Source organism: Onychomys torridus, chromosome 12 (genome assembly GCF_903995425.1).
Source record: "Onychomys torridus chromosome 12, mOncTor1.1, whole genome shotgun sequence".
In the NCBI taxonomy this organism is placed as follows: Eukaryota; Metazoa; Chordata; class Mammalia; order Rodentia; family Cricetidae; genus Onychomys; species Onychomys torridus.
In genome coordinates this window covers 69,460,875-69,485,664 of record NC_050454.1, presented here as the reverse complement: position 1 = coordinate 69,485,664, position 24,790 = coordinate 69,460,875, and the positions used below count along the sequence as shown (strand labels likewise).

Below are 24,790 nucleotides of genomic sequence, written 5' to 3'. Positions count from 1 at the left end.
GTCCATTTGACATGATCTTCACCTCCTAACATCCTTAACTGGACCACATGTGCAAAGGCTCTTTTCCACGGAAGAAGACACAGTTCTAGAAAGCAGGACCTGAATGCTCTGGTCAACCACTGCTGTGAAGCTGTCAATGGCCCCTTATTCTGCTCCTTAAACACACATTTCTCTTTGGCAATTAAGCTGCCAAACCAACTCTGTGTAGCACATTTGTGTGGTCTTTTCTCTACTTCACAAGTGCTGTGAGGTTTAAATTCCTTGGGAGCAGTTAGCATGACTGGGATTTAGACTTCCTTGGTCTCTTTAGCGGTGACTGTGCAAGTGACACACGCCTGAGTTGGGGGCTGAAAGTGGGGGTACCCTTTGACTGTATTGACTATATTGATCTCACACTACCCAGAGTTCTAGGGTGATACGAACCGTGGACTCTGGTGTCAACTCTCCTCTCTCTTGATGTGTCTGTGTCTACATGGGCCAGCTACTGCATGAGTTGATTCACTTCAACATCACAGCAGATGCAATGTAGGGATGACTGTGTCTACATCTTACAGATGTGGAAACCTGGGGCACAAACTCATGGGAGGGGCTGCTGTGCACAGAGCTAAGATTCAAATACAGTTCACAGCTAAGGCACTATCACACTGCCTCGTTTACCACGTCACTACCCACAATACCTTGTTTACCACATCATTACCCACACTGCCTCTTGTCCGAGACGACCTGCCAGGAAGCTGCTATCGCTCTTCCCTTTGACAAACACGGAAGCTGAGGGGTGAGCTAAGTCCCTAAGGTAGTCAGATCATAAGGACAAGCTTGCCCACCGTGCTCCACTTGGAGCATGCTCGACTCCTCATTTACATCCTATAAGAAAATCAACACAGGCACCACCCAGCATCAGCTACACACCACAACAAAATGTATTTCAACACGAAATTGAGGGGAGGCAGGACACCACTAAAGCCTCATGAGTTTGCAGTACAAAATAAATGTAAACAACAATAACTAAGTAAAGCACATCCTGTGGGTATTAGATGACAAGATAAGTGAGTGGGGGTGTTTCTCATCTACACAGCGGGCTTGGGGCTCCATTGCTTTGAAGCTTTGTTTAATGCTGAGAAGAGCAAGCAGAAGGTCAGCGGGGCACCTTAATGTGCAGTTTGGGAACACCACCCCAGACTCACAATTGTGAAACATGTGTTTGTGATACACACAGAAATGAAAGCAGAAAGTTAGAGGCCACACTGACCTTGGTACCAGGGTCCCCTTGGGAATCCTGAGACCTTGCAAAAGCTGTTTGGCTTTCCTGAGGCCCAATCAACTCATCAGGAAAATGGGTTGAGGGCCTTAAAATGGAGTCCTCTGTGCCGAAGCCACCACAGATGCCTAGCCCTTACTGAGAGCTCAAAATGAAGCCTGTGTCAAGGCTGAGGTCAAAGCGAAGGGTCACAGTAAAACTAATGTCTCTGCCTTCATTTCCTTTCGAGTATTTGAGGAGCCAACTTTGCTCCCTGGCATTTATGACCATCTATAGTAGGTGATGGGAGTCACAAGTTTATCCTTGTGGAGGTGGGACAGGGAGGCTGGACAACGCAGCCCAGAATCTCTCTGGGAAGAGCCCAATGAAGGTAATAGTGAACAGCGCCACACACCAGTGCACACACCAGTGCACATACCAGTACACACACCAGTACACACACCAGCACACACACCAATGCACACACCAGTCACATACCAGCACACACACACCAGCACACACACCAACGCACACACCAGTACAGGCTTGAGCCACATCACTGCACACATGTCCTCTAGAGTAGCATTTGTGGGTTGGTAGTATTAGTCTCGCCTGAGGGTGGGCTGATGGACAATCCCACTTTCTCTGGCCTTTCTGCTTCTAATAACAATCCCCCCAACTCTCTTCCATGGGCCAGAGGAGATGTCTAAGAACATGGTGGTCTAGAAAATGATGCTGTCTTAGAACTAGTGTGAATAAATGTGGTAGTTTAGATATCACCCCACCTGGCGTATCCTGTGTTTTGATACCTGGTCCCCAACTGGTGGCACTGTTTGGGAAGCTGTGGGTCTAATAAACCAAGAGGGTCATCAGAGGGCATACTTTGAGGGCTCTCTCCCAGCCCCATCCTGCCCCCAGCCCTTCCTTCCTTGCTGATGCAGCCATTTCTACCAGCTCCTGCCACCAAAAGACAGCTGTCCTATCGTGTCCCTACTAAGACCAGGTCCTACTTAGACTATACCTGAATTCAAGTCCATCCTTCCTCCTTTAGAGGCCCCCTGTCAGGCATTTTTATCCCAGCAGGAGAAAAGTAAGCAACATACTATGCAAATAGAACCTTTGTCCATTGCCTCTAGAGTGCCAACCCAGTTGGACACTCTCACAAATGGTATATACTTCTTCCATGTGTGCATGTGTGATTTTTTTTTTTTTTTTTTTTTGCATGGCAACTCTTCTCTCCATATTCAATTTTGCTTGGTTCAGACAACTGCTATGTCCAGGGCAATGACCTTTAGGCTCATTTACAAACACAGACATGACTGGGTTGGTGACTGACACCTAGACACATACACTGCCAGTGACCAGATGATGAGAAAGCAGAATCCAAGTCTCCCTACAAGGAAGTCCCTGTGCCTATCTCTTCATGGCATTAGGTTGGGCCAGGAATCCACAAAGATGTCACCTGACTCTCAAGTGCATCCTCTCACCCATCAAAGTAAGAAGTGCCAAGGGGACTGTCCATGGCACACAATGGCCCTCAGGTACCAGGGCCCAGGGTCCTAGCTCTGTTGTGAGAACTAAAGTCTTTTTACCCACAAATCACTGGGGAAACCGGGAATGCTAAATACACAGGGTGTCTCATCAATGGAGGGTAAGATGCCTGCATTCCACCCAGAAAGCTGGGAGTGGAGGCTGTTAACAGCCTGGTGACCTTTGTTATCTGTAGAGGTAGACCTCACCCAAACCTCCCAGGATGTTTATTCCTGACTCTTCCCTATTAGACCTTTATCTTTAGCTCTCAGTAAATAGGACCCATCCTTAGGGGCATGTCACAGGTACTTTAGACCCTGCTGATCTCTACGTTCTCTCAGAGACAACACTGGAGCCTAGGCCCTTACACTATAGAACCTGTCTTCAGGGTCACATGTACTCTGCAAAGGAGTTTCTGTGTAGTCACACTTTAAACTTTATTGTGCACCTGGAACTGGAATGGTTGTTTCCTGCAAACCTGAACTTTCCCAGAATTCTGTTGTGTTTAAATATGCCAGCAATAAACTGCTCAACATCAGACTCCTGAAGCTGGATCCAGGCTAAGTCAGGCTGAACCGAGATTTCATTTTCACCTCTTTGCAGACGGTTTCCTTGCCTGCCATGACACCTGCATGTCGCGCCCGCCTCGACCAGCAAGGAAGACGCGACACCGGGATCCTTCTCATCACAGTTTATTCAGACCTTTGATTAATTGCATTGTGTCTCTCTCCCCGGGGCAAGCCTCTCCCAGCACCTAAGTAGGGCTGGGCTGCCAACCCCAAGCAGCCACGTGGGCACTGTCCACAGGTTCACGCATATGCCAGCAACACACGAATCCAGCCATAGCCAAATAAGGAGCTGTTTACCATAAAGAGTGTTTGCCATCGGGAAGGCAGAGGGTAGAAGCCAGAGCCATCTTTAGGGTGCGGCTACACGCGGCTCTCTACAGTTTCCCCCTTTTTGTTTTACAACGCAACAGGCAAGAGTAGAGGTCTGATCTCTGCTAAAATGGAACATGTACTAATGTTTGTCCAGGCGTCGTCCACCCAGAGAACACTAGACCCGTCCGATACCCTTTTCACAGAGGTGGGAGTTAGGGTACCAACCCACATGCAATCAGACTTGCTCTTCTTGAGGTCAGCGTATCATAACCTCAAGTGCAGTGTGCAGGCCTCGCATCCTGTGCCTAAATATCTTTTAAAGTAGCCAACCAGGCTTGGGGAGACTGTCCTGCATCAATGGCCATAAAGGCTTGGACGATCATGGCTGCATGGCGACGCTGTGAGATCCTAATGCGACAAATGCACCACAAGCATACTAGGGAGGTGAGCACCAGTAAACCTACTAGGGCTCCTATTCCCACCCACTCCTTCATGTGATCCATGGCTGTAGCAATCCAGGAAGACAATCCCTCCATCAGTCCGATATCCACTCGGGTCGAATTCACCGTGACAATAGCCACTCTCAGCTGGTCCATCAGGTTATCGAACTCTCCAGTCCAATTGCCTTAAAGATAACTAGACAACCTTTTAGATAAATCTGCAGCATGGGTAAAATTATTATATGGGACACTAGTCACACATAACCCTTCATACTTCCATTGACAGCCGAGCTGGGCAATCTGCCAAAGGGTATCAATTTGCTCTTGAACCAGGTCAATTCTCTGGTTGACCACCATCAATCCTCCTCGTATTTGAGCATTGACGACCTTTTGCACATCCAAAACATGTGCCACATTGGCAGAAAGATTATTCAAGGTCTGTGCCTTCTGTACAGTATGACTCATGGCAATGGCGGCTGTAGCAGCTCCAACAGCAGCCAAGGAAATAGCTGTAACAATGGCTGCAGTAATGCCAAAATCCTTTTTCTGTCTAAACAGGGTCATAGCATTAGGAGCATCAACTGGCATAGGCACCCAGCGAGGCATACGGGTAATTATGGCATAATCATATTTGGAAGCATTCCAGCATTGAGTATAAAAACAGGTATTATTATTGCAAGATACAGGCCTCTCTTTGCTCACTATAAACAAGAATGGAGGATACACACAAACTGGAGTAGGATTATAAGTAATATTAGCCAGTGGCTTAACTCCGTCATACGCACAGCCTGTATCAGTTTTGGCGGTGATGCCTGTGGATAACGGGCCAGGCACAGAATCCCAGGAGCCCCAAGGCTTGGAGCTACTCCATGAAAACTGACTGATCCTATGCACTCCCCCAGCAATCATAACTAGGGGCTCTAAATTCATGCAACTTCCATTAATGCCACACAATAGCCAATTATCAAAAGGATTAGAAATATACAACTGAGAGGGATGTTGCTCACTATAATTACTACCTACAAAAGTCTGATTAAAGTCTGTGCTTATTCCAGGGGAAAAGGTGAAACTCTTTCCTTGATTGGCCCAGATCACAATACGAGACTGACAACCTGTCCAGGGCCAGACGTTCCCTCCATCTTGACCCTAACAAAAGGGGGCCCATTTTGGCTGACCTGGTGTATCATTTCCCAACGCTTTAGCAGGCCACCATCCAGACACCCAAGAGGCATTGGCTGAAAAACAAGGGCCTGGTCCAGGCAAATCAAACCATCCAGCCGTCTGGTTATATATCAAGACACATGGGGAAACATCTGATCTGTTTCTGACAATTTGGAAACAAAGAATTCCATTTAATTAAAAGACCTATTTTCTCCTATAGGAGCTTCCTCTGGGTCCATGGGGAGATATGGAACATCCATACTTTTATTACTACCGAATAGTCATGGGAATAATATTGCATCATGACGGACTGGCATTGGTCTCGGGAACACTGACAGTATCCCCCATCTTAGGTCCGTCATTCCCAGCTGAATCATCATTAGCGCGAACAGAGAGATCACTGTCTTCGCAGACATGTTCTTCCTGGCACTGGACTCTTCTCACTAGGCGCTCAGGAACCCACACCGGGTCTTGCCGATCCTGTGGAAAAACACAAACAGAACCTCGTGCCCATGTCAGCACGGGATCAGGTCCGTGCCAGACACCTGTCAAGGCATCTTTCCATTTCACCATTCCTTTAGAAGGACTGTACTGACAATGATGCCTGTCTGCAGCAGAACAATTGGAAACATCCAAATTCAAAAAATTCAGAGTAAATAATGCAAGAGAAAGTCTGTCCTTAGGGGTACGGCCATAGCCTATTCCCCCTTTTTGTTTTTGAAGCAACTCCTTCAAGGAGCGATGAGCACGCTCCACAATGCCTTGACCTTGTGGATTATATGGTAGGCCATGTACAAGTTGCATATTCATCTGTTGACAGAAGGAAGCAAACTTCTGTCCGGTATATGCAGGACCATTGTCTGTCTTTAACTGTTGAGGCTTACCCCATGCTGCCCAAGCTTCTAAGCAATGAGCAATGACATGAGAGGCTTTTTCTCCTGCCATTGGGGTGGCATGAATGATTCCAGAACAGGTATCAACAGATACATGTACATATTTGACACGTCCAAATTCAGAGATATGTGTAACATCCATTTGCCATATTTTTAGGGGGAGCAAACCACGAGGGTTAACTCCTAATCTAGAAGGATGATGAAAAATGACACATTGGGGACAATCTAGTTCCACCTTTCGTGCCTCTGCACGTGAGATAGAAAATTTTTGTTGTAATGTCCTTGCATTAACATGAAATTCTTTGTGGAAAGCATGTGCTTGTTGTATGGCAGAAGCCACAAACATCCATTCCTGTCTAGTACACTGATCCACTATATCATTGCCTTCAGCCAATGGACCTGGCAGACTGGTATGTGCACGGATGTGCTGCACAAAAAAGGGATTTTTACGTTGCCAGATCAGTTTCTGTAATTGGCCAAACAATGAGCTAACAGGGCTAGAAGATTTGATGGGCCCTGCACACTCAAGGCTTTTCAAAGCATTAACAACATAACTAGAATCTGACACTAAATTAAATGCAAATGGACAAGCCTTGAAAACTTCAAGAACTATTGAAAGCTCCACCTGTTGAGGTGCACCTGGCAAGAATTGATGCTTTACAGGTTCATTAGAATCCACCATATAAGCACCACAGCCTGTCTTAGACCCATCTGTAAATATAACACTTGCTCCTGGAATGGGCTTTGAAGCAGTTACTTTAGGGAAAACTACAGGATGTTCTTTAAAGAAAGTTAATAGTGGATGTTTAGGATAATGGCAATCTATGTGTCCTGGATAGGTACAACGCAGAATTGCCCAATCATCTATGGCAGCACATAATACCTTGACTTGAGTAGAATCATAAGGAACAACTAGCGTTTGTGGTGATGTCCCAAAATATTGTAAACATTGTTGAATACCTTGTTGTGCAAGTAATGCTACAGCAATAGGATAATACTCAATTGATTTTGCAGGTGAGATTTTAGTATAAATCCATAACAAGGGTCCTTTTTGCCATAAAATTCCCGTAGGTTGTAACTGGGTAGGCAGAATGCACAGGGTAATATCATCATTATTTTGCACTCTTTGAAGAAAAGCTCTTTGTAGCCTATCCTCTAATTTTGTTAAGGCTTCTTGGGCTGCACTGGTTAATTGCCTCGGTGAATCCAAGGCTGCATCTCCAATTAAAATATCATATAATGGTTTTAACTCATAATTGGCCATTCCTAAACTTCCTCTTATCCAATTTATATCTCCTAATAATTTTTGAAAATCATTCAATGTGCAAAGATGATCCTTCCTTAACTCCACCTTTTGTGGCATGATATGATGTTCAGTTATTTTAGAGCCAAGATAATTGACAACTTTGCTCTGTTGCACCTTCTCAGGGGCAATACAGAGTCCCTTTTGCTTTAGCAGTTCTACAAGTGAGCTATATGCTTCTTGAAGAATGCTCTCTTCTTTAGCTGCTAACAGTATATCATCCATATAATGGAGGCATCTCAGGCCAGGAAAATGTGCTCCCAAGGGTTCTAAAGCAGTTGTTACAAATAATTGACACATTGTAGGACTGTTGGCCATGCCTTGTGGCAATACAACCCACTGATATCTTTTATCAGGTTCCTCATGATTAGTGGACGGTAAAGTGAAAGCGAATCTCTCACTGTCTTTGCTATTCAGTGGAATGGAAAAGAAGCAGTCCTTAATATCTACCACAATAATAGGCCAATTTTCAGGCAAGGCTGACAGCAATGGAAGACCATGCTGTACAGGTCCCATAATTCTCATTTGCTCATTTATAGCTCTAAGATCATGTAACAATCTCCATTTTCCTGATTTCTTCTTGATGACAAATATGGGTGTATTCCAGGGAGAAAGAGAGGGTTTAATGTGCCCTTTCTCCAATTGCTCTTTCACTAATTGATATGCAGCATGTAATTTCTCAGAGGAGAGTGGCCACTGAGGAACCCAAACTGGCTCCTCCGTTACCCAGGTTATGGGAATGCCCTCCTCAGCGGCCCCTAGGAAAAACCCAACCCTTGTTTGGGTTTTCTAGGTACTGTTTGTATTGGCTCCTTTTTGCCTTGTAAAAATTTTCCCAGGCCAAAATCAGTATGACACCCCATGTTTTTCATAATATTTTTAGATTCTTTGGAGTATTCATTACTCAACTGAAAGCCCATGGATTTCATAAGATTTCTCCCCCAGAGGGACACTGGAAGCATAACGCCAGAGTGACCTTCTGAATCTTGCCAATTTAACAAATTTGCACTAACATTTGGAACACTGGCATAACCCAATCCCTGCAATGTTTGTGAGGAAGCCTGTATAGGCCAACCTCAAGGCCAATCTTTGTTAGCTATGATACTGCGATCTGCACCTGCAATCCAAATCTAAGTCTCTTCCCAATTTCTCCCAGGAAGGCACTGTGAGGCTTCCAGAAATTGCAAACCAAGGAACAATTACATCACACTGTTGCAAAAATCGCTCTAAGGTGTGTTTTTTTACTTTCAATTTCTTAGAGAGAAGCAGCTCGTTAAGAGCCAGAAAAATTGGGTGCGAGGAGGAGGCGCCCATGTTAGTATACTTTTTTTTCTTTCCTCAATTTGAGAAGTTTCTGGGAGGTTTCTCAGAGCCTCTGCAGAATTGCTCCAGCCCTCCGGTTTCCCTGTTTGTTTTGTCTAATTACCCGTCTGCTTTTATCGCAGCTCTGCTATCCCGCTCTCCCTTCTACAGGTGAGCGTTACCCGCTTTTGTCGCGGATCCCCAGTTTTTTTTTTCCTGAGGACTTACCGGTATACTGCCTGACTGTAAAAAGTTCTGAATCCGGAGAGAGCCGTGGTAATTATCCCCGCCACCACTTGTCGCGCCCGCCTCGACCAGCAAGGAAGACGCGACACCGGGATCCTTCTCATCACAGTTTATTCAGACCTTTGATTAATTGCATTGTGTCTCTCTCCCTGGGGCAAGCCTCTCCCAGCACCTAAGTAGGGCTGGGCTGCCAACCCCAAGCAGCCACGTGGGCACTGTCCACAGGTTCACGCATATGCCAGCAACACACGAATCCAGCCACAGCCAAATAAGGAACTGTTTACCCTAAAGAGTGTTTGCCATCGGGAAGGCAGAGGGTAGAAGGCAGAGCCATCTTTAGGGTGCAGCTACACGCGGCTCTCTACACCTGCAGGGATTTCCTCATAGCTCCTTTATCTCAGACTTGGTTTGACCTCAAGGCTACCTCATAGTTCAAGATGGCTGATGAGTGAACCACTGCGTTAGCGTTCCAGCGGGCAGACGAGAAAGGAGGGGCACAGGGCTCATCTCATCTCTTTCTTTCTTTTGATTTTTCAAGACAAAGTGTCTTTGTGTAACAGCTCTAGCTATCCTGGATCTCACTCTGTAGACCAGGCTGGCCTCAAACCCACAGAGATCCGCCTGCCTCTGCCTCCCGAGTGCTGGGATTAAAGGTGTGCTCCACCACCGCCAGGCACACACATCTCATCTCCTTTTCATTTACTATTTGCAGTTCTAGGGATGGAACCCAGAGTCTTGAGCATGCCAGGCCAGTGCTTTACCCTTATCTAAATGGCGGCCCATCTCATCCACTCTTGTGGATGTGTGTGGATGTAGTGTGTGCACATGAATATGGGCGATGCACACACCTGCATGCCCACAGAGGAAGGGGGACACTGGATGACTTGCTCTGTCTCTCTCTCTCTCTCTCAGCCCTGTTCCTCTGAGGTAGGGTCTCTCACTGAAACTAGAACTAATCTGGCAGCCAGTAAGTCTGAGCGATCACCCTGTCTCTGCCCACCCCCACCCCCACTGTGGCACAGGAGCCCAGGCTACGCTTGGCTTTGCTGTGGAATAATCCTTCTGTACACTGTGGAGATGTGTTGCTCTCATTGTTAATAAAGAGCTGACTGGCCAATAGCTAGTCAGGATTTTCAGGGCAGAGAGAATGCTGGAAAGAAGAAGGGCAGCAAGCATCACAAGGAGTTACCAGCAAGATGCTGAGGAAGCAGGAGATGAACAGGCCATGCTGAAAAAAGTTACCATCATGTGGTAAAGCATATATAAGAAATATGAGTTGATTTAAGTTGTAAGAGCTAGTTAGAAAGGCCTGGAGAGACGGCCTAGAGGTTAAGAGCAGTGGCTGTTCTTCCAGAGGTCCTGAGTTCAATTCCCAGTAACCACATGGTGGCTCACAACCATCTGTAATGAGATCTGATGCCCTCTTCCAGCCTGCAGGGATACATGTAGGCAGAACACTGTATGCATAATAAATAAATCTCAAAAAAGAGCTAGTTAATAAGCCTAAGCCATTGGCTGAGCATTTATAAATAATAATAAGTCTCTATGTGGTTGTTTGGGAGTGGCTGGCAGGACAGAGCTAACCAGCAGTCCTGACAAAAAACTCCGCCTACATGGCTTTTATTGTGGGTGATGAGGATTTGGACCAGGCTACTCATGCCTGTGTAACTCTTACAAGTCAGCTCTTCAGCCCTTATATCAGCTTTTAAGGAAATAAGTTCTCTTCTGTGTGTGGGTGTTTTGTCTACATTTATATGCATGTGCCACGTGAGTGCCTGGTATGCACGAAGGCAAGAGGGCATTGGATCCTCTGGGACTGGTCTTACAGACTGTTGTGCTCCACCATGTGGGTGCTGGGAACCAAACCTGAGTCCTCTGAAGGAGCAGCCAGTGCTCTTCACCCCGGACAGCTCTCTAGTGCATTCTCTCCCCTTTAAATGAACATGTTCAAACTTGATTAGTCAGACTTGACCACAAGGACAGCTGGGACATGAGTCTTTAAGTTGGTGGCACTATGGCTATGTAAAACTCAGGATTATTATCCAAGCAGTGGTGGCACATGCCTTTAATTCTAGCACTTAGCAGGCAGAGGCAGGCAAATCTCTGAGTTCGAGGCCAGCCTGGTCTACAGAGCAAGTTCCAGGACAGCCAGAGATACACAGAGAGACCCTGTCTTGAAAAAAATCAAACACAAAAACCCAGGATTATAAAAACAAAACAACACCTCAGGATTCTGTCAAGGGAGGTGGGAGAAGATGGATTGGGGAGGCATTGATGGTCTTGGTGAAGCTCCCTGCTCCCTTTCTTCTAGGTCATCAGTTACACACCCATTAAATATTCTGGTGCCTTCTATGTGCTTGACAACGGCTCAGGATTACCATGAAAAACAAGTCTGGGTGCTCTAGGAAGTCTGGATTCGGTGGTGGAGCAGCCCCCAGGCTCAGCAAGATGTGAGCTTGTGAATGAGAGCTTGGAGGCAGTGCCTCAACATTACTGCAGAACATTTGGAAGAGTACAGGGAGAAGGGGCATCTAGGCAGGGGCAGATCAGTGCATGGCTCACCCAGTGTTAAAAAAAAAAGTCTAACATATTTTGGATTAAGCTTCAGGCCTTGGTCAACACAGATCAGAATAAAGGTCATGAGTGTGCTGTAGTGGAAATATGAATAGATAAGATTATAGATTTCCATGTGTCAGAATTTATTAACTGACAATAAACCCAGAAGCTATGTCAGCCATTTAATTAGGTGCAATGTACCAAGTACTCCAATTTCCCTTGGTGGCTGGCCATTGGAAAACACATTCATTCCAACCTTAATATTAACTCTCAGATCACAAAATAATTATATCGTTCCATTATGTCCAGGTTACAGAATGGCAATAAAAGGTTTGAAAGAGGCCTCGCTAAAGGAAGGCACGACAGACCCTGGGGATGGGGAGGAAGCTCCAATCCACGGACTTCCTACCTCTCTCCTCTAGGTCCTGAAGCCACGTGGACCTGGCCAGTTCCGATGACTTCTCCCACAGCTGGAGCCGTGAGAAAGCTCTCATAAAGAGGCTGGTTCCCGTCCTGACAGGAGATAGCCTGACCCACCTCGACCGTTTACATACTTCTGGCAGCAGAGAGAGGGTTCCCCACAGTCATGTCTGAACACCTCCCATCACTGTACCCTGAGCTTGGCCCTAATCCTGTGCTGAGCAAGACTCCGGAACACGGACACAATGAAGCCAGGATGAGGCAGCACCATGAAGGGTAGGCACGTGGAAGTCCCTGGGAACGGTGGTTGTGAACACCTGTTTCCTCCTATGGAACTTGAGCACAGCCAAGGCTCTGTGGTCTCTGAAATACATAGCATCCATCTCTGCCTCCTCAATCAGAGTGTGGGAAGCCACTTAACCATTTTTTTTCAAGGTCACCATAAGGGACAAATGTCATCATGTGGGTGCATGATGTGGAGCTGCTGGCCACTGACTGCACTGTATGACACATGGAGATCAGGTGTTCTCTGGCCTGGTCTGCTTGTTTCTCTTTCTAGCAGCCTCTCCTCCTTTGGCAATGTAGCCAAAGAAGGCAGATCAGGGATGTATGTGAGGTTAACAGGGATCTGCACTAGGAACACTGAGGCTGTCTCATGGGAGAACATGGGTCTCCCTTCATGTTCTTTATGACAACTGAAGGCCACCCCAGATGGCTATGTATTTTCTAACTGTGCCTTCTCAGTTATGGACCAGCTGCTGGCTGAGGTCCCAATAGGGCTTCTGGGTGTGAGCCACGCCATCCTGTCTGCCTGCCGACTTCCAGCCGCTCCTTCCGAACCAACTATTTAATATATAGCTACAGGTGCCCAGGCTTCACTTACAAATGCAGTAAGATCCACGCAGGCAAGGGTGATTGATCCCCCTAGTGGCAGAAGGTGCATAGGCAGGGGGTAAAGGAAAATAACTGAACTCCATACTGTTCACAGAAAAGTAATGGGTGTGTCAGTGGTTATGCCCAACCCCTGGGTCGTCATCTATGGAATGTTCTAAGAAGACAGCCACGTGTTCTTCAAAGCTACAGGGTGAGCTTTAGATCCCAACACCAAGGAAGGTGAACTTCAAATAAATACCTGCTGGTCAGGATGACTTGGTTAAAGCCAGTGGACCTCTGTAGTGAACGTAGTGGGTATGTGGGTGACAGTGAGTGGGAGGTAGTGTCCAGTGGCGTGAGTCTGAGGCCAGGCATTCTGGGGACCGGTTATGTCCTAACTCTGCAAAGTGAGTAGCTCGTAGAGGTTTGAAATGAAGTGGGTCCACCTGGCAGGCTACAGGGAGGCCCTGACTGAGGCATGAGAATTGGCTATGGTCCAGGGTGTGACCATCTAGGCACAGCCACAGAACCTAAAACCTTGGGCTCTGCCCATCTATGCCCCGGATAGTCCCAGCCAGAGTGGGCTGGGTCAGAGAAGGGGTGGCGGCTAGCTCGGGGGCAAAGGTTGGAGCGGCCTCCTGCAGCGTGGGCTGGGGCAGTTTCGGGAAACATAGCCCTTCGCCTGTTTTGACATCTGCCCCTTGTGGCCTGAGGGTCATTCTGTACCTGCATCTCCAATCCACTCAGGTGCCTCGAGAGCCCAGTCTGTTAGGTGCATTGTCTCCTCTCAGATAGGAAAGCATCAGACTGGTCAGGAAGTCACTGTGTAGCACAGGCTAGCCTCTAACTGCTGGCAGGCCTCCCAGAACTAGGATTACAGGTGTGAGCCACCACGCCTCCACAAAGTGGCTCTTTGTAGATCTAGTTACTGTGATCCCTCACCACAGAAACCCTCAGACCAGCAGAGGGTCCAGCTCTCATGGATCTGTCATAGACAGGCACACAGTCACCATGGAAACAAGCTGCTCCTGAAGGAGCATGGTGGTGAGTGGGACAAGCTGGCTGAGGCTTCTACTGATGCTGTCATCGCCAAGGACCAGCCCCTCAGCGGTGTCACCCCCGACCTGGGCAGGCATGCACATACACCCAAGATTTGCTGTCACAACCCCACAACCAGCATGTGCCTGGGAAAGGAGGGGTTGAGTCCTCCCATAAAGTGTGGGGTAGGGGGGAAGCAAGAAGAAGGGGAGAGGAGGAGGGAGAGAAGGAAGGAGCGAGGGAGGAAGAGATCGCAGACAGCCTTTTTTAGAAATGTACTTTATTTCACTAACAAAATACTGGTTCTTCTATAAACATACAAAATTCACACTGTTAATCATTAAGTTAAAGGTCCAGGCTGGAAGTGTGTCCTCTGTCATCCGGTAATCCCTAGATCACTAGGTCTTTCTTCTCTTCTCTGCTGGAGTCCACCCAAGCTGACATTTAAATAGAAAAATCTAGAAAGCAAGGGAGACCAGAGTAATGAAGGAGGCGCTGGATACACAGAGCTGCTCTGCATACTCAGCATCAATGCATGAGCATTCCGACTCCAGTGGGGGCCGCTCAGCCTGACCTATTAGTAGGTGCCTTTAGACAACATGGCTTTCTTTCTCTCTGAAGATTCTTTTCCTAAAAGCAGGCTTGGGGCAGCTGCTGTCCTGAAAGGCCATCTCCCCATCAGTTCTACGTGGGGGTGTGCACACCCACGGTCTGGCACGGGCTCAATGGAAAAGTGGGACATAAAGGACACTGTCGTCACACCCCATCTTTCCAGCTTCTCAGGTAACCAGAATCATGGCTGTGCCGGCAACATAAACCCAACCAGCATTCGAACTAACTGTCCTCAGCATTTTAGGTCGCTCATCAAGCCCTCTCCTCCAACTAGCACTGGGGCCATGCACTTCCTGCTTATTTTTGCATTTCAATCAATAAGGCAAGGTTCCACGGGGTGGGTTCTTCCGCCCGCAGACGTCTCCACTCACTGAGGGCCAGCGAGTGGTGGCAGGACCACTGTGCTCCTCTGCTCTCATTTTTGTGGGGAGATGATGCAGCTTGTGGGTCAATTGCCAGCTCTGCTCCCCACTGTTCTTTCGGGCTGATGTCACCTCAGAGAGTTGTCAGTGGGGGCTGAGGAGTGCAGCCATGCATGAAATGCGCAGTAAAATGCCCAGCCCCAAATCACCCCTTAGTGCTCCGGTCTCACCTCCATCACTAAGACACCTGCTTCACTCCCAACAGCCTGAGGGAACACCCACTTTTAGAAGCATGGCGCCGGGTGCACAACACTGTAAAGTCAGTTCAGCGGTCCCCTCAGCGACCTGGAGCTGAGCAGACTGAAAATCCCCTGGTGGGTTTTCAAATGAAACACTGCCCAGACTGAACCAGGGACATCGGTCCCTTTCCTGAGGGGGCCTGAGAATCTGTATTCTCAATAATAATAATAAGCAACACAGCATCCATGCAGCTGTGTAGGAAATTCTGCTCTGCAGCCGGATGCTGGAACTGTAATCTAGAATCTAGAATCCTTGCTCTTCATATTTGAACCCTGAGAGGCCTGGAGTCCGGTTTGATAAGTGAAGAAACAGATCTGTACATGAGAGTTAAGGACCATGGTCTATCTCTGACAAGGCCTTAAAAATAGCTTCTGGGAACCTGGAGTCCTGACCGCCCCAAGCATGCTCCAGAGCCCTTCCCACCCTATCCTAAGCACCCTGAGAGGCACCAGCTACAGCAACGCATAAGCTCCACGTCGGGAGGTGCTTTCATCACCACTGTGGAAGTGGACTGGAGAGAGGGGCAGATGAGGTGTGGCCAGATTATGGTTGGACTGCGAAGGGGTTATTTGCCACCAGAGAGTCAGACCTCACCGAACAGGTTGCTAGGGCCTGTGACTCTCTCTCTCCTCCTCCTCCTCCGCCAGGTAGGTCAGCACATTCATGCACACTGCTTTGCAGTTTTTAGTACCTGGGCTTCTCTGGAGCACAAATCTACAGCTAAGTCAGGGGTCTGAGCCACCACCCCCCCACCGTCCCCGTGTGTGCGAGTGCGCACACACGCACATACACACTGCCATTAAGAAGCACAACAAGCTTGGAGCAGAGAGGACTGATACTCTGCAAATGGTCAGCAGTGGGGGCAGAGGGCGGGGCCTTGCACCCTGTCTGTGGGGACCACGCGCCCTCTTGCAGCCCTTCGGAGCCAGCATGCCAAGATCTCAGGGCACCACACCCTTGTTGGCCACTGTAGCGCTCTAGACAGGTTAGAAGCCGGGTACCTCTGCCATCTCCTCAGCTCTCTTTCTTCTCCGACCGCTGCTGCTTCTCGGCTTGCAGTTTGGCGTCCAGGCTTTTCCTCTGGTACATTTTCACTCCCGCGAAGGCCAGGCAGAGGATCAGGGTCTTGGCTGCCAAGATGTACAGCAGCAAGGGCACGTGTTCAAGAACCTCAAGGGAGGAAGACACATGCTGACTGCTGTAGCGGTCACGTGATGAGCCTCAGTCAGACCCCTCCCCCGCACAGTCACGTGATGAGCCTCAGTCAGACTCCTTCACCCCGCAGATGTTACTGAGCACCTACAATGTTTCAAACAGAGGCTAGGTGCTTGGGCCACGGTGGTGTCCTGGTTAGCTTACCCAACGACTTGACACAACCTACAGCCCCCTGAGAGGAAAGCCTAGATTGCAGGAGGTGCCTAGACCAGATCGGCCTGCGGACACGTCTGTGGGGAGTTGTCTTGGTGATTCATTGATGTAGGAGGCTCAGCCCACGGTGGGCGGCACCATCCCTTGGTAGGCAGGCCTGGGCTATATAAGAGAGCTAGTCTAAGGGGCCGGAGAGATGGCCAGGGTCAGATGGAAACCAGTCTCCTGCTCCTGATTCCAGTTTATACACATCTGTGTCCCTCCAACTGTGTCTAGGTCCTCTGTGGTTCACTCTTGGTGCAGATGGAGCATCGGCTGCTATGGACCCGACAGATGAGCAGTTAAGTACCAGGAGGTCACTAACGGGTGAGGAGGGGTAGGACCCCTCCCCCACTCTTCTGAGGCCTGACTCCATCGCTGCATTTCCGGGTAACACATACCACGCCCTCCTCCCCTGAATCGGTTTTACAATTAAGTCATGCAAGTCAGCAACAACTCAAGTGGATTAGAAACTACTTAACCATCAGGTATGGATATCTAAGGACCCCTGAGGAAGGTTGCCCTGTGATAGAATACATGATACAGTGGAGAAGGTACACATTGAAACTGCTTAATGTAAGGACAATTAAGTTAACTTAATTAACTTGAATTAACTATAATAAAGTAACTGCCTACTTTCAACCGCTAAGTCACCTAAGAGTAGAGATCAAACAGCTTAGGAGCACGGGGGATCTGGAGGATGACAGTACAAAGAACAGTGAGGGACATTCACCCTGACAACAGGTTGGGCTGATGTGCCTGTCATGTGGTCCTCCCAAGCCCTATTGGCTAACATCCGTGCTTCCCATAGACCTCCCAGGCTTCCTCCTGGAGGTTCACACTCCAAGGGCAAGACTCCGGGTTCACAAACTAGCTGAATGTACAGCATTGCACATAAACCTCCTGAAGTTCACCAGGCTGTTCTAGGCTGGCTGAAGCCAGTCTGAACGGGATTTCTCTTCTCTCTGGGTACACCCTGCCGTCCTAGTAAGTGAAGCCCACGTCACAGCCCAGGGTTCTCCACGGCACAAGCAAGGGCCGTAACATGTTATCTCTACAGGAAGTTAGAAAGCAGACTGAAAAGGAAACACAACTAACAGGCACAGGTTACATGGTTTCATTATTTATTTTCTTCTCACAGAGACTAGAGAGGCAAGACTTTCCAGGCCTAGAGGGAGAGAGGGCAATGCCAGCAGAGGGCAAGGGCTAAGGGGCGTGCCCCCTTGCCTGCCCCTTCTAGGGCAGTGGCTTCAGCTGGCCTCAGTTTCCCTCTGATTTTTTCTCTTTCAAAATATGCAGGCCTGTAGGGGAGAATGACCACTGCTGGGAAGGTGAGATTGTGTGTGTGTGTGTGTGTGTGTGTGTGTGTGTGTGTGTGTGTGTCTGTGTGTGTGTCTGTGTGTGTGTGTGTGTGTGTGTCTGTGTGTCTGTGTGTTTGTGTGTGTGTCTATGTGCTGGGATTGGTGAGATCAACTCTAGTGTGTGTGGGTGTGTATGTTGCATGTGCTGGTGCACTTGCTTATGTGTACATGAGGACGGTTTTTCTTCCACTCTTCACTGAACATGGAACTCAGCTCAGTTTTGGCTAGACTGGCTGGCCAGCAAGCCTCCTCAGATGTGTCCACCTCCACCCTTCCTATGCAGTCAAGCCTCCTCAGATGTGCCCATCTTCACCTTCCCTGTGCAGTCAAGCCTCCTGGACAGCAGGCACACACTAGCCTGGCCACGCAGCTGTTTGGTTAAGCCAGCTCCCCCTCACCTTGAGAGTTTCAGGCATTTAATGGGATCCTCTCCTTTCCCCTAAGGACGTTGCTGCCCAGAGCCTGCTGAATGCAGCCAGCTGGCAGGCTCTGCTCTGCCTACCCTCAATTCAACCCCTGCTCTAACAGCTAAACCTAACATTTTAAGGACTCTTTTGCATCTATTTCTAATCAGTTCAACTCGTCCTTGGTACACCAATGAGTAATTTATGACTTTTTTCTCAAGGTGGTTTCCATGAAAACTGAGTTGAATTCACATGTAGCTAGGAAAAAAGCAATGCTCTTGGAAAAACAACTGTATGGGATTATGAAGAGGACGGTGAAAATTTGAAGTGTTTGTTTGTTTGTTTTCCTTAGACAGAGTTTCTCTGTGTAGCCCTCGATATCCTGAAGGAGGGGGGGCTGATTGTGGTTTGCAGTTCTGGGATACAGTCCATCATGGTGGGGAGTTATGATAACAGGAGCAGAAGGCAGCTGGTCACACTGCATCCATCGGACGGGTCTTCCCACCACAACTAATCCACTCAAGATAATCCCCACAGGCAAGCTAGAGGCCTGTCTCCTGAGGTGACAACTGAGATCAGCCACCCAGGGTACTATCCCATTCATGAGGGCTCCACGCTTGCAACATAATCACCTCCCCAATACCATCATCCTGGCCTCAGAAATGCAACATACAAAATTGAGAGGCACCAACATTCAACCATTTACACCCACTTTAAAGAAATAAAATGTGGAATGTGAAGAGAAGCTTTAAAGGCCTGGTTTTTGAAAGAAAAGTGAGCTGGGTCTCAAGTTAGAGGAAGCACACTCAAAGAAAGGCCTCGCCTTCCTCCAGAAGTCTGGAGAACAAATGCAAATTTATAAGTTTTAACTCAAAACATTAAATGTGATTACATTTTGTCTACTTAAAAAAAAAATGCTTCACTCCCACCAGGCTCCAAACCCACAGTGACAGACAGTCCTGGTAAGACTCAGTAAACCACAAAAACAAAAGAAAAAGACATGGATGTGACCATGGGATCTGGAAGGAGGGAAGGAAGCTGAATGGATTGGAAAGAGATAAGACAGGCTGGGAGTGGGTGTGTCATACACGTTCACGAAATTGTTGAAGAACGGATTTAACTAAAACTAAATCTGATACAGCATTGTTACTGTTAATTTTTTACCACCGTGAATGCTATTATTGTAGTGTGTGTTAAAGGCTTGTTCCAAGTGCAGTGAACCCTCAGGGAGAGGCCTTAGGGGAGGTCCCAGGTCACTGGAAGTCCGTCTGCAGAGGGGCTGTGGGACTCTGGTTTCTTCTTCCATCCCGCTTACCAGTCCAGGAGTGACAAGTACTTCTATCTCTGCCCATGCTGTCTGTTACCCCACCAGAGGCCCACAGCAAGGCTGGGATTTCCAGACCCCATGAGCTACAAATCAACCAGCTGATCAACTCAGGTGTCCACTTGTGTGACTGATACATGTGGAAAGACAGAAACAGAACAAACAAAACCTCTACATTTTAAAACTTCTCTTACCTTCCAGTTCATGGCGGGCCAGCTGTGAGTTCACTTCTGACCAACGCAACTCGTAGACACCAGCCTGAGAGGCAGCTGGAAGCTCTGATCCGGGGAAAGGAGAGAGAAGAAGAAACACGTCACTCTAGAGCTTCAAGGCAGACCACCTCAGGAAGCCTCACCTTTGATAGAGACGGGCACGTGAGCAGAGAGCAGGTGCGGTGGCTGAGGTGGGACAAGAGTTCTGCACAAGGTGACCCAGAGCTCTTCCGGGTGGCTCTCCACGACTTCCTGCACAGTGCTGCTCCTGAGACATCTGTTCCCATTCCATTCCTCTGTGCACCTAACGCCCACACTCACAAATGTCCCCCCTCCCCATCTCCTGACTCAAAGGCAAGCTGGTTTAGGGATGAAGGTCCTTGTGACTGTCACCTGTGCTCATCCTGGCTTAAAAAAAAATTATCTGGAGGAAAGAAAGAACGAGAGAGAGAGAGAGAGAGAGAGAGAGAGACTGTCCTAATAAAACAGCTAATGTGTACATAAAATCCTTCTAAAGAGTGAAGGCGATGTAGAGCATGTGACAGCGTAGAGACAGCTAGAGGAGACATCTCGTTTTTAGGATATGACGCCTGCCCCACAGCCAGAACACCTGAGATCTGCTAAAGAGCCTGCACACTGTGTCAACCAGATGGCCCCTACTATTTCTGAACTTGACTTTATAGCAGGTTATCGACACCTTGGCTCTACCGCGCCAGTCTGTGCTAATGTGCTTAGATGAATTAAGTCAACTAGCCTATAATGTACTACGTTGACTTTAAAGAGAGAAGAAATAAGGTTTAAGTAACGCACTAAGCTCTTCTGGGTGTGACTGGAATCTGAACCCATCTGGTACGGGAGGTCTCTGTCTCAAATGGGTGTCTCCAGGTTCTTGGCCTCTTATTAAAAAATACACAGATAGAAAAGTGATGAGGAATTTTATCCAGAAGCATAGCACAGTCCAGATGCTCTATAAGAGGCCAATGGGCTACCTGAGCTGAAGTGACAAGAGCAACTGGTCACTGTCCATGGCTTCCTTTTGTGGGTGCAGGAGGGGGTGGGAGCTAATTGCTAGGGGCGAGGTATAGGTGTACTTTTGGTTCTAATTGATAAGCTTGGGTTATGTAAGCTTTAGTTCACATCCTTTCCCAAGTTGCATTTGATTTTAATCCTATATGCAACCAATTAGGCATAGCCAAAAGAAGGCAAATAGGGACTTTTCCCCCTAAATGTTGATTTTGAGGTCATAGTTTGCGTTACTGTGCATGCACCCAAAACCAGTATATATTGGATCTGGCCACGTTCCCTAGTGTCAGGATATGTATGGTCCCAAACAGGAGTTTCTGAGGGTTGCTAGGGAGCTACAGTTTGGAGTGTCCAGAAGCCTCTGTTTAAAGTGAAGTGTGGAGCTGGGCAGTGGTGGTGCACACCTTTGATCCCAGCACTCGGGAGGCAGAGCCAGGTGGATCTCTGTGAGTTCGAGGCCAGCCTGGGCTACAGAGTGAGATCCAGGAAAGGCACAAAGCTACACAGAGTAACTGTCTCGAAAAACCAAAATAAATAAATAAAGAAAGAAAGAGTGAAGAGTGCATGCAGCTCCCTATGTGTGTCGGGGGGGGGGGTCCCCGCTCGTTTTGTTGAGAGAGCAGTGTGTGTGGCTCCAGCCAAACTGCCTTTCAGGTTTCCTTCCCTTGCCTACCATAAATTCAGTCAGTCAGATCTGAAGCTCTTTACCAGGCTACCCGGACACAGGCAGAGAGCTTCCAAATCATGGGGCAGGGTTACTTTCATTCACATGAACTTACGATCAGAAGCAGAAAAGCAACAGGAAATTTCACAGGCCTTTTGAACAGGCTTCCTTAGGGAAACTTCATGGGAGATGGTTTAGAAAAAAAAATTTCAATTACAAAAGTATCTAATATATAAAATTCAGACCTCAATATATTCAAGGTTATAGGCCTTGAAAACCAGCTAGCTATTGGCACAAGATAACCATGTTTTCCTCTTGGCTTGTGCAAAGTCAGATAAACCAGTAAGTTTTAATTCAAAGCTCTGTTTAAATGTGATAGCAGTGGCTGAAGGTGCTCACTACCTTCACACATTTCCCTTTAAGGAGCAGCAGAGTCTGACCTATAGTGGGAAAAAATGGGTTCTTGGCATGTTACAACCTGCTGCCAGAATTTATACCGTGAATCTCTAGGAATTTTAGGGATTAGCTGTGCTGTATATTAAAATGAAATATTTAAGTTCTTTTCCATTTTATTTGTATAATTCCTTCTTAATTGAGTTGTATACATATATAGTCAGCGATTTAACTCTTTCCCACAAACTACCTATGTGGATTGATGTGCACAGGCTTAGGTCAAGGAAAACAAATAGGCCCATGAAGCTTACAAGAGGAAATAAATGAAAAGGAATCTCCAGGGGTCTGGAAGTCTGGCAAACACAATACATTTAGTAGCAATGTCACCTTGATCAGGGTACTCAGCCTCTCAAAGCCTCCGTCATCAGTAAATTCTCCTTCAGAAGTTGGCCAGTAATCAAGAAGAACCACAAGTAATACACAGAGAACACTAAATCAATGTCAAGTATTACTGCTTTGATAATCTCTCTCCTTTGCTAATGGGTCTCCAGATAACACACAGCACCAGGGCAGGATGCAGTCAGGACAGGACAGCCAGGCACGGGATAAAGAGCAGGAGAAGGTCAGGACTCTACTCCAGGTGGCACTAATGGCATATGACCTGGGAAAGCCATTAACCTCCTGCGCCTCTTACTTGTAATATCAGGGCCCAAAGAGTGAGTCTCCCACTCTGGAACTGATGTCAAGAGAACCTATGGTAAACAGCCTGGCAATTAGAGGGTTAGAAGGTAAAGTCTCCGGGAAGAAAACAGAAGGCTGGTGTGGCTTAGCCATCGAGTGCTGACCTAGCATGCACACAACTTTAGGTTCAACCCCAATAACTCATAAACCAGGCATGGTGCATGCCTCTAGTCCTAGCATTGGGAGGCAGGAGGATCAGAGTTCACGGTCATCTAAGGCTAGAGAAAGAGTTCTCCCAGACTCAGATTCAGGGGTCCCTGCCAAAGGAGAAGAGGAGAGAGAGGAGAGAAAAGAAGAGGAAGAAGTAAAGGAAAAAGGGAATCTGTAGTAGTCACAGAGTGGGCTGGGGGAAGAGAAGAAAGCAACCGACCCAGGTCACCTACTGCTTTAAATGACAGGCACCAAAGCAGACATTCTCGCGGCAGCTTGCGAGCCTTCTGCAAACGAGGCAACCAAGAAAGCTAAATGCAACAGTGAGCTGTCAGCTTTGATATCAGGTACTCCCGATCCCACACAGAAACAAGGGGCAGCTGCCATCGGAGGGATGGAACGAAACCACCACGGTGGGGACAGCTGGAGGACATTAAAATATATGAAACCCAGGGGCACAGGCAGGCTTAGCTTGACCCTCAACAATAAGAAAATGGCTTAGATAAAACTGCTAGTAGTTTTGATCTCTGTTGCAAAGTACCCCCCACCCCCCGCTTCGCTAGTTTTTTTTCTAGAAACAAAACAAGCTATGCACTCATTTTGACTAGGCCAATTAAAACAACATGGGCAATATATTGCTCACAAGCTCCTTTTGCTTCTTGGCAGGCCTGACAAAGTCAAGGGTGCACCTATCTCAGCACAGAACCCACTCATTTCGTCACCTGAGCAGCTGTGGGAACTTCCTGACGCTATTTTCACCCAGCTCTACCCCTTCTCTTCAATTGCTCACCCAACCATTTAAAGGATGGGTAGGTTCAGTTGCCGGGGACCCTTGCGGCCCAAACTATAAATCTCAGTGCTTTGGGGCTCCTCTGAGAAGCGAGAGCCATGGTGAACCTCTCTACTCGCTGGAACTGCACACCTCATTTGAACAACTTTGGCGCCTGTGCTCCTAGGTAAACTGGATGCTATGCGCCACGGGATCAAAGGGGGCTTTGCTATTCTTGGATAACGGGATCTCCAGTCTGGCCCCCATCCCCAACACACTGGAGGTGCAACCCTTGCTCCACTAAGGGGCGAAATAGAGGGCCCCATCTCTCCCTCCCTCCGTCCCCAGAGCAGTGCGACCAGATTATTAGGGTTCCCATGCGTTGTGTGGCCGCGGCCAGTAAGTGTCATCAGGGCAGAAGCACAAACACAGGGTGGCTGAGGGATCCCCAGCACCCCAAAGAGTCAATCACACACTTACAACTCAGCGCGGCTGGGCCTCCTGGCCCGGTGCTGACAAACCACGACTCCCACAATCCCATAGGGAAAACTACACCTCCCGAAATGCACTGCTCCGCACGCAAGCGCAGTCGTGGAGGTCACCTCTTGATGAGCAGGCGCAGTGGGTCTAGGCTGCCGTGAGACGTCCTGCTAGATCCCCTTTGGGGTCAAGGCGCTTGTATCTCCAAGTGCAGGCACTCGGGCATTAGGCAAGTCGTCCAGGGTAATGAGGCTATTGCAGAAATCCAAAGTGGACCCCTAAGGGTGTGATGCGCTTGGGGTCCTTGGTCCATGCCGCGGTGCGTCTTCATCCCCGGCTGCATTTACTGAATGTCAACTTGCTGTTCTCTACAGCTGAGGACAATGGACCTCCAGTTTGTGTGTTTTTGTTTTTGTTTTCCCCCAGACTTAGCGTTCCTCCACGGGGACAACGTGACCACATCGTCTTTTGGGTTAACTGGAGGAAATTATTTTTTAACCAGTGGTTCCTGAAAGCGTGCTGGGTGGGAGGCGCACACGGAGCCCAGGACAAGGCTGTGAAAAGGGAAAGTGCTCCCCGAGCTCCCCCACCTCAACTCCTCCCTGTGCTGCTGGCATCAAATTACAGTGGCAGGGTGGGTATTTGAACCCAGGAAGTCTAGCTTCCGATCTCACGCTTCTCTGTGGAGATGAAGTAGACAGTGTTAGC

The 24,790-nt window shown here is 48.1% G+C and overlaps 1 protein-coding gene across 2 annotated transcripts; it reads right to left on the bottom strand.

Annotated features, from left to right (window-relative positions):
• Positions 1-14,104: 14,104 nt before the first annotated feature.
• On the bottom strand, positions 14,105-24,146 carry Smim11a (small integral membrane protein 11A). Of its 2 annotated transcripts, none has more exons than XM_036204178.1 (4): positions 24,083-24,146; positions 19,845-19,928; positions 16,156-16,324; positions 14,105-14,338 (listed from the first exon to the last, which is right to left on the bottom strand). In XM_036204178.1, exons 2-3 carry the CDS (start codon positions 19,854-19,856, stop codon positions 16,169-16,171), a joined length of 168 nt encoding a protein of 55 aa, XP_036060071.1. In that variant the 5' UTR covers positions 19,857-19,928; positions 24,083-24,146; the 3' UTR covers positions 14,105-14,338; positions 16,156-16,168. The 2 variants fall into 2 exon arrangements, with proteins under 2 accessions (XP_036060071.1, XP_036060072.1); XM_036204179.1 differs by lacking the exon at positions 14,105-14,338 and adding an exon at positions 14,346-15,468.
• Between the last annotated feature and the right edge of the window lie 644 nt (positions 24,147-24,790).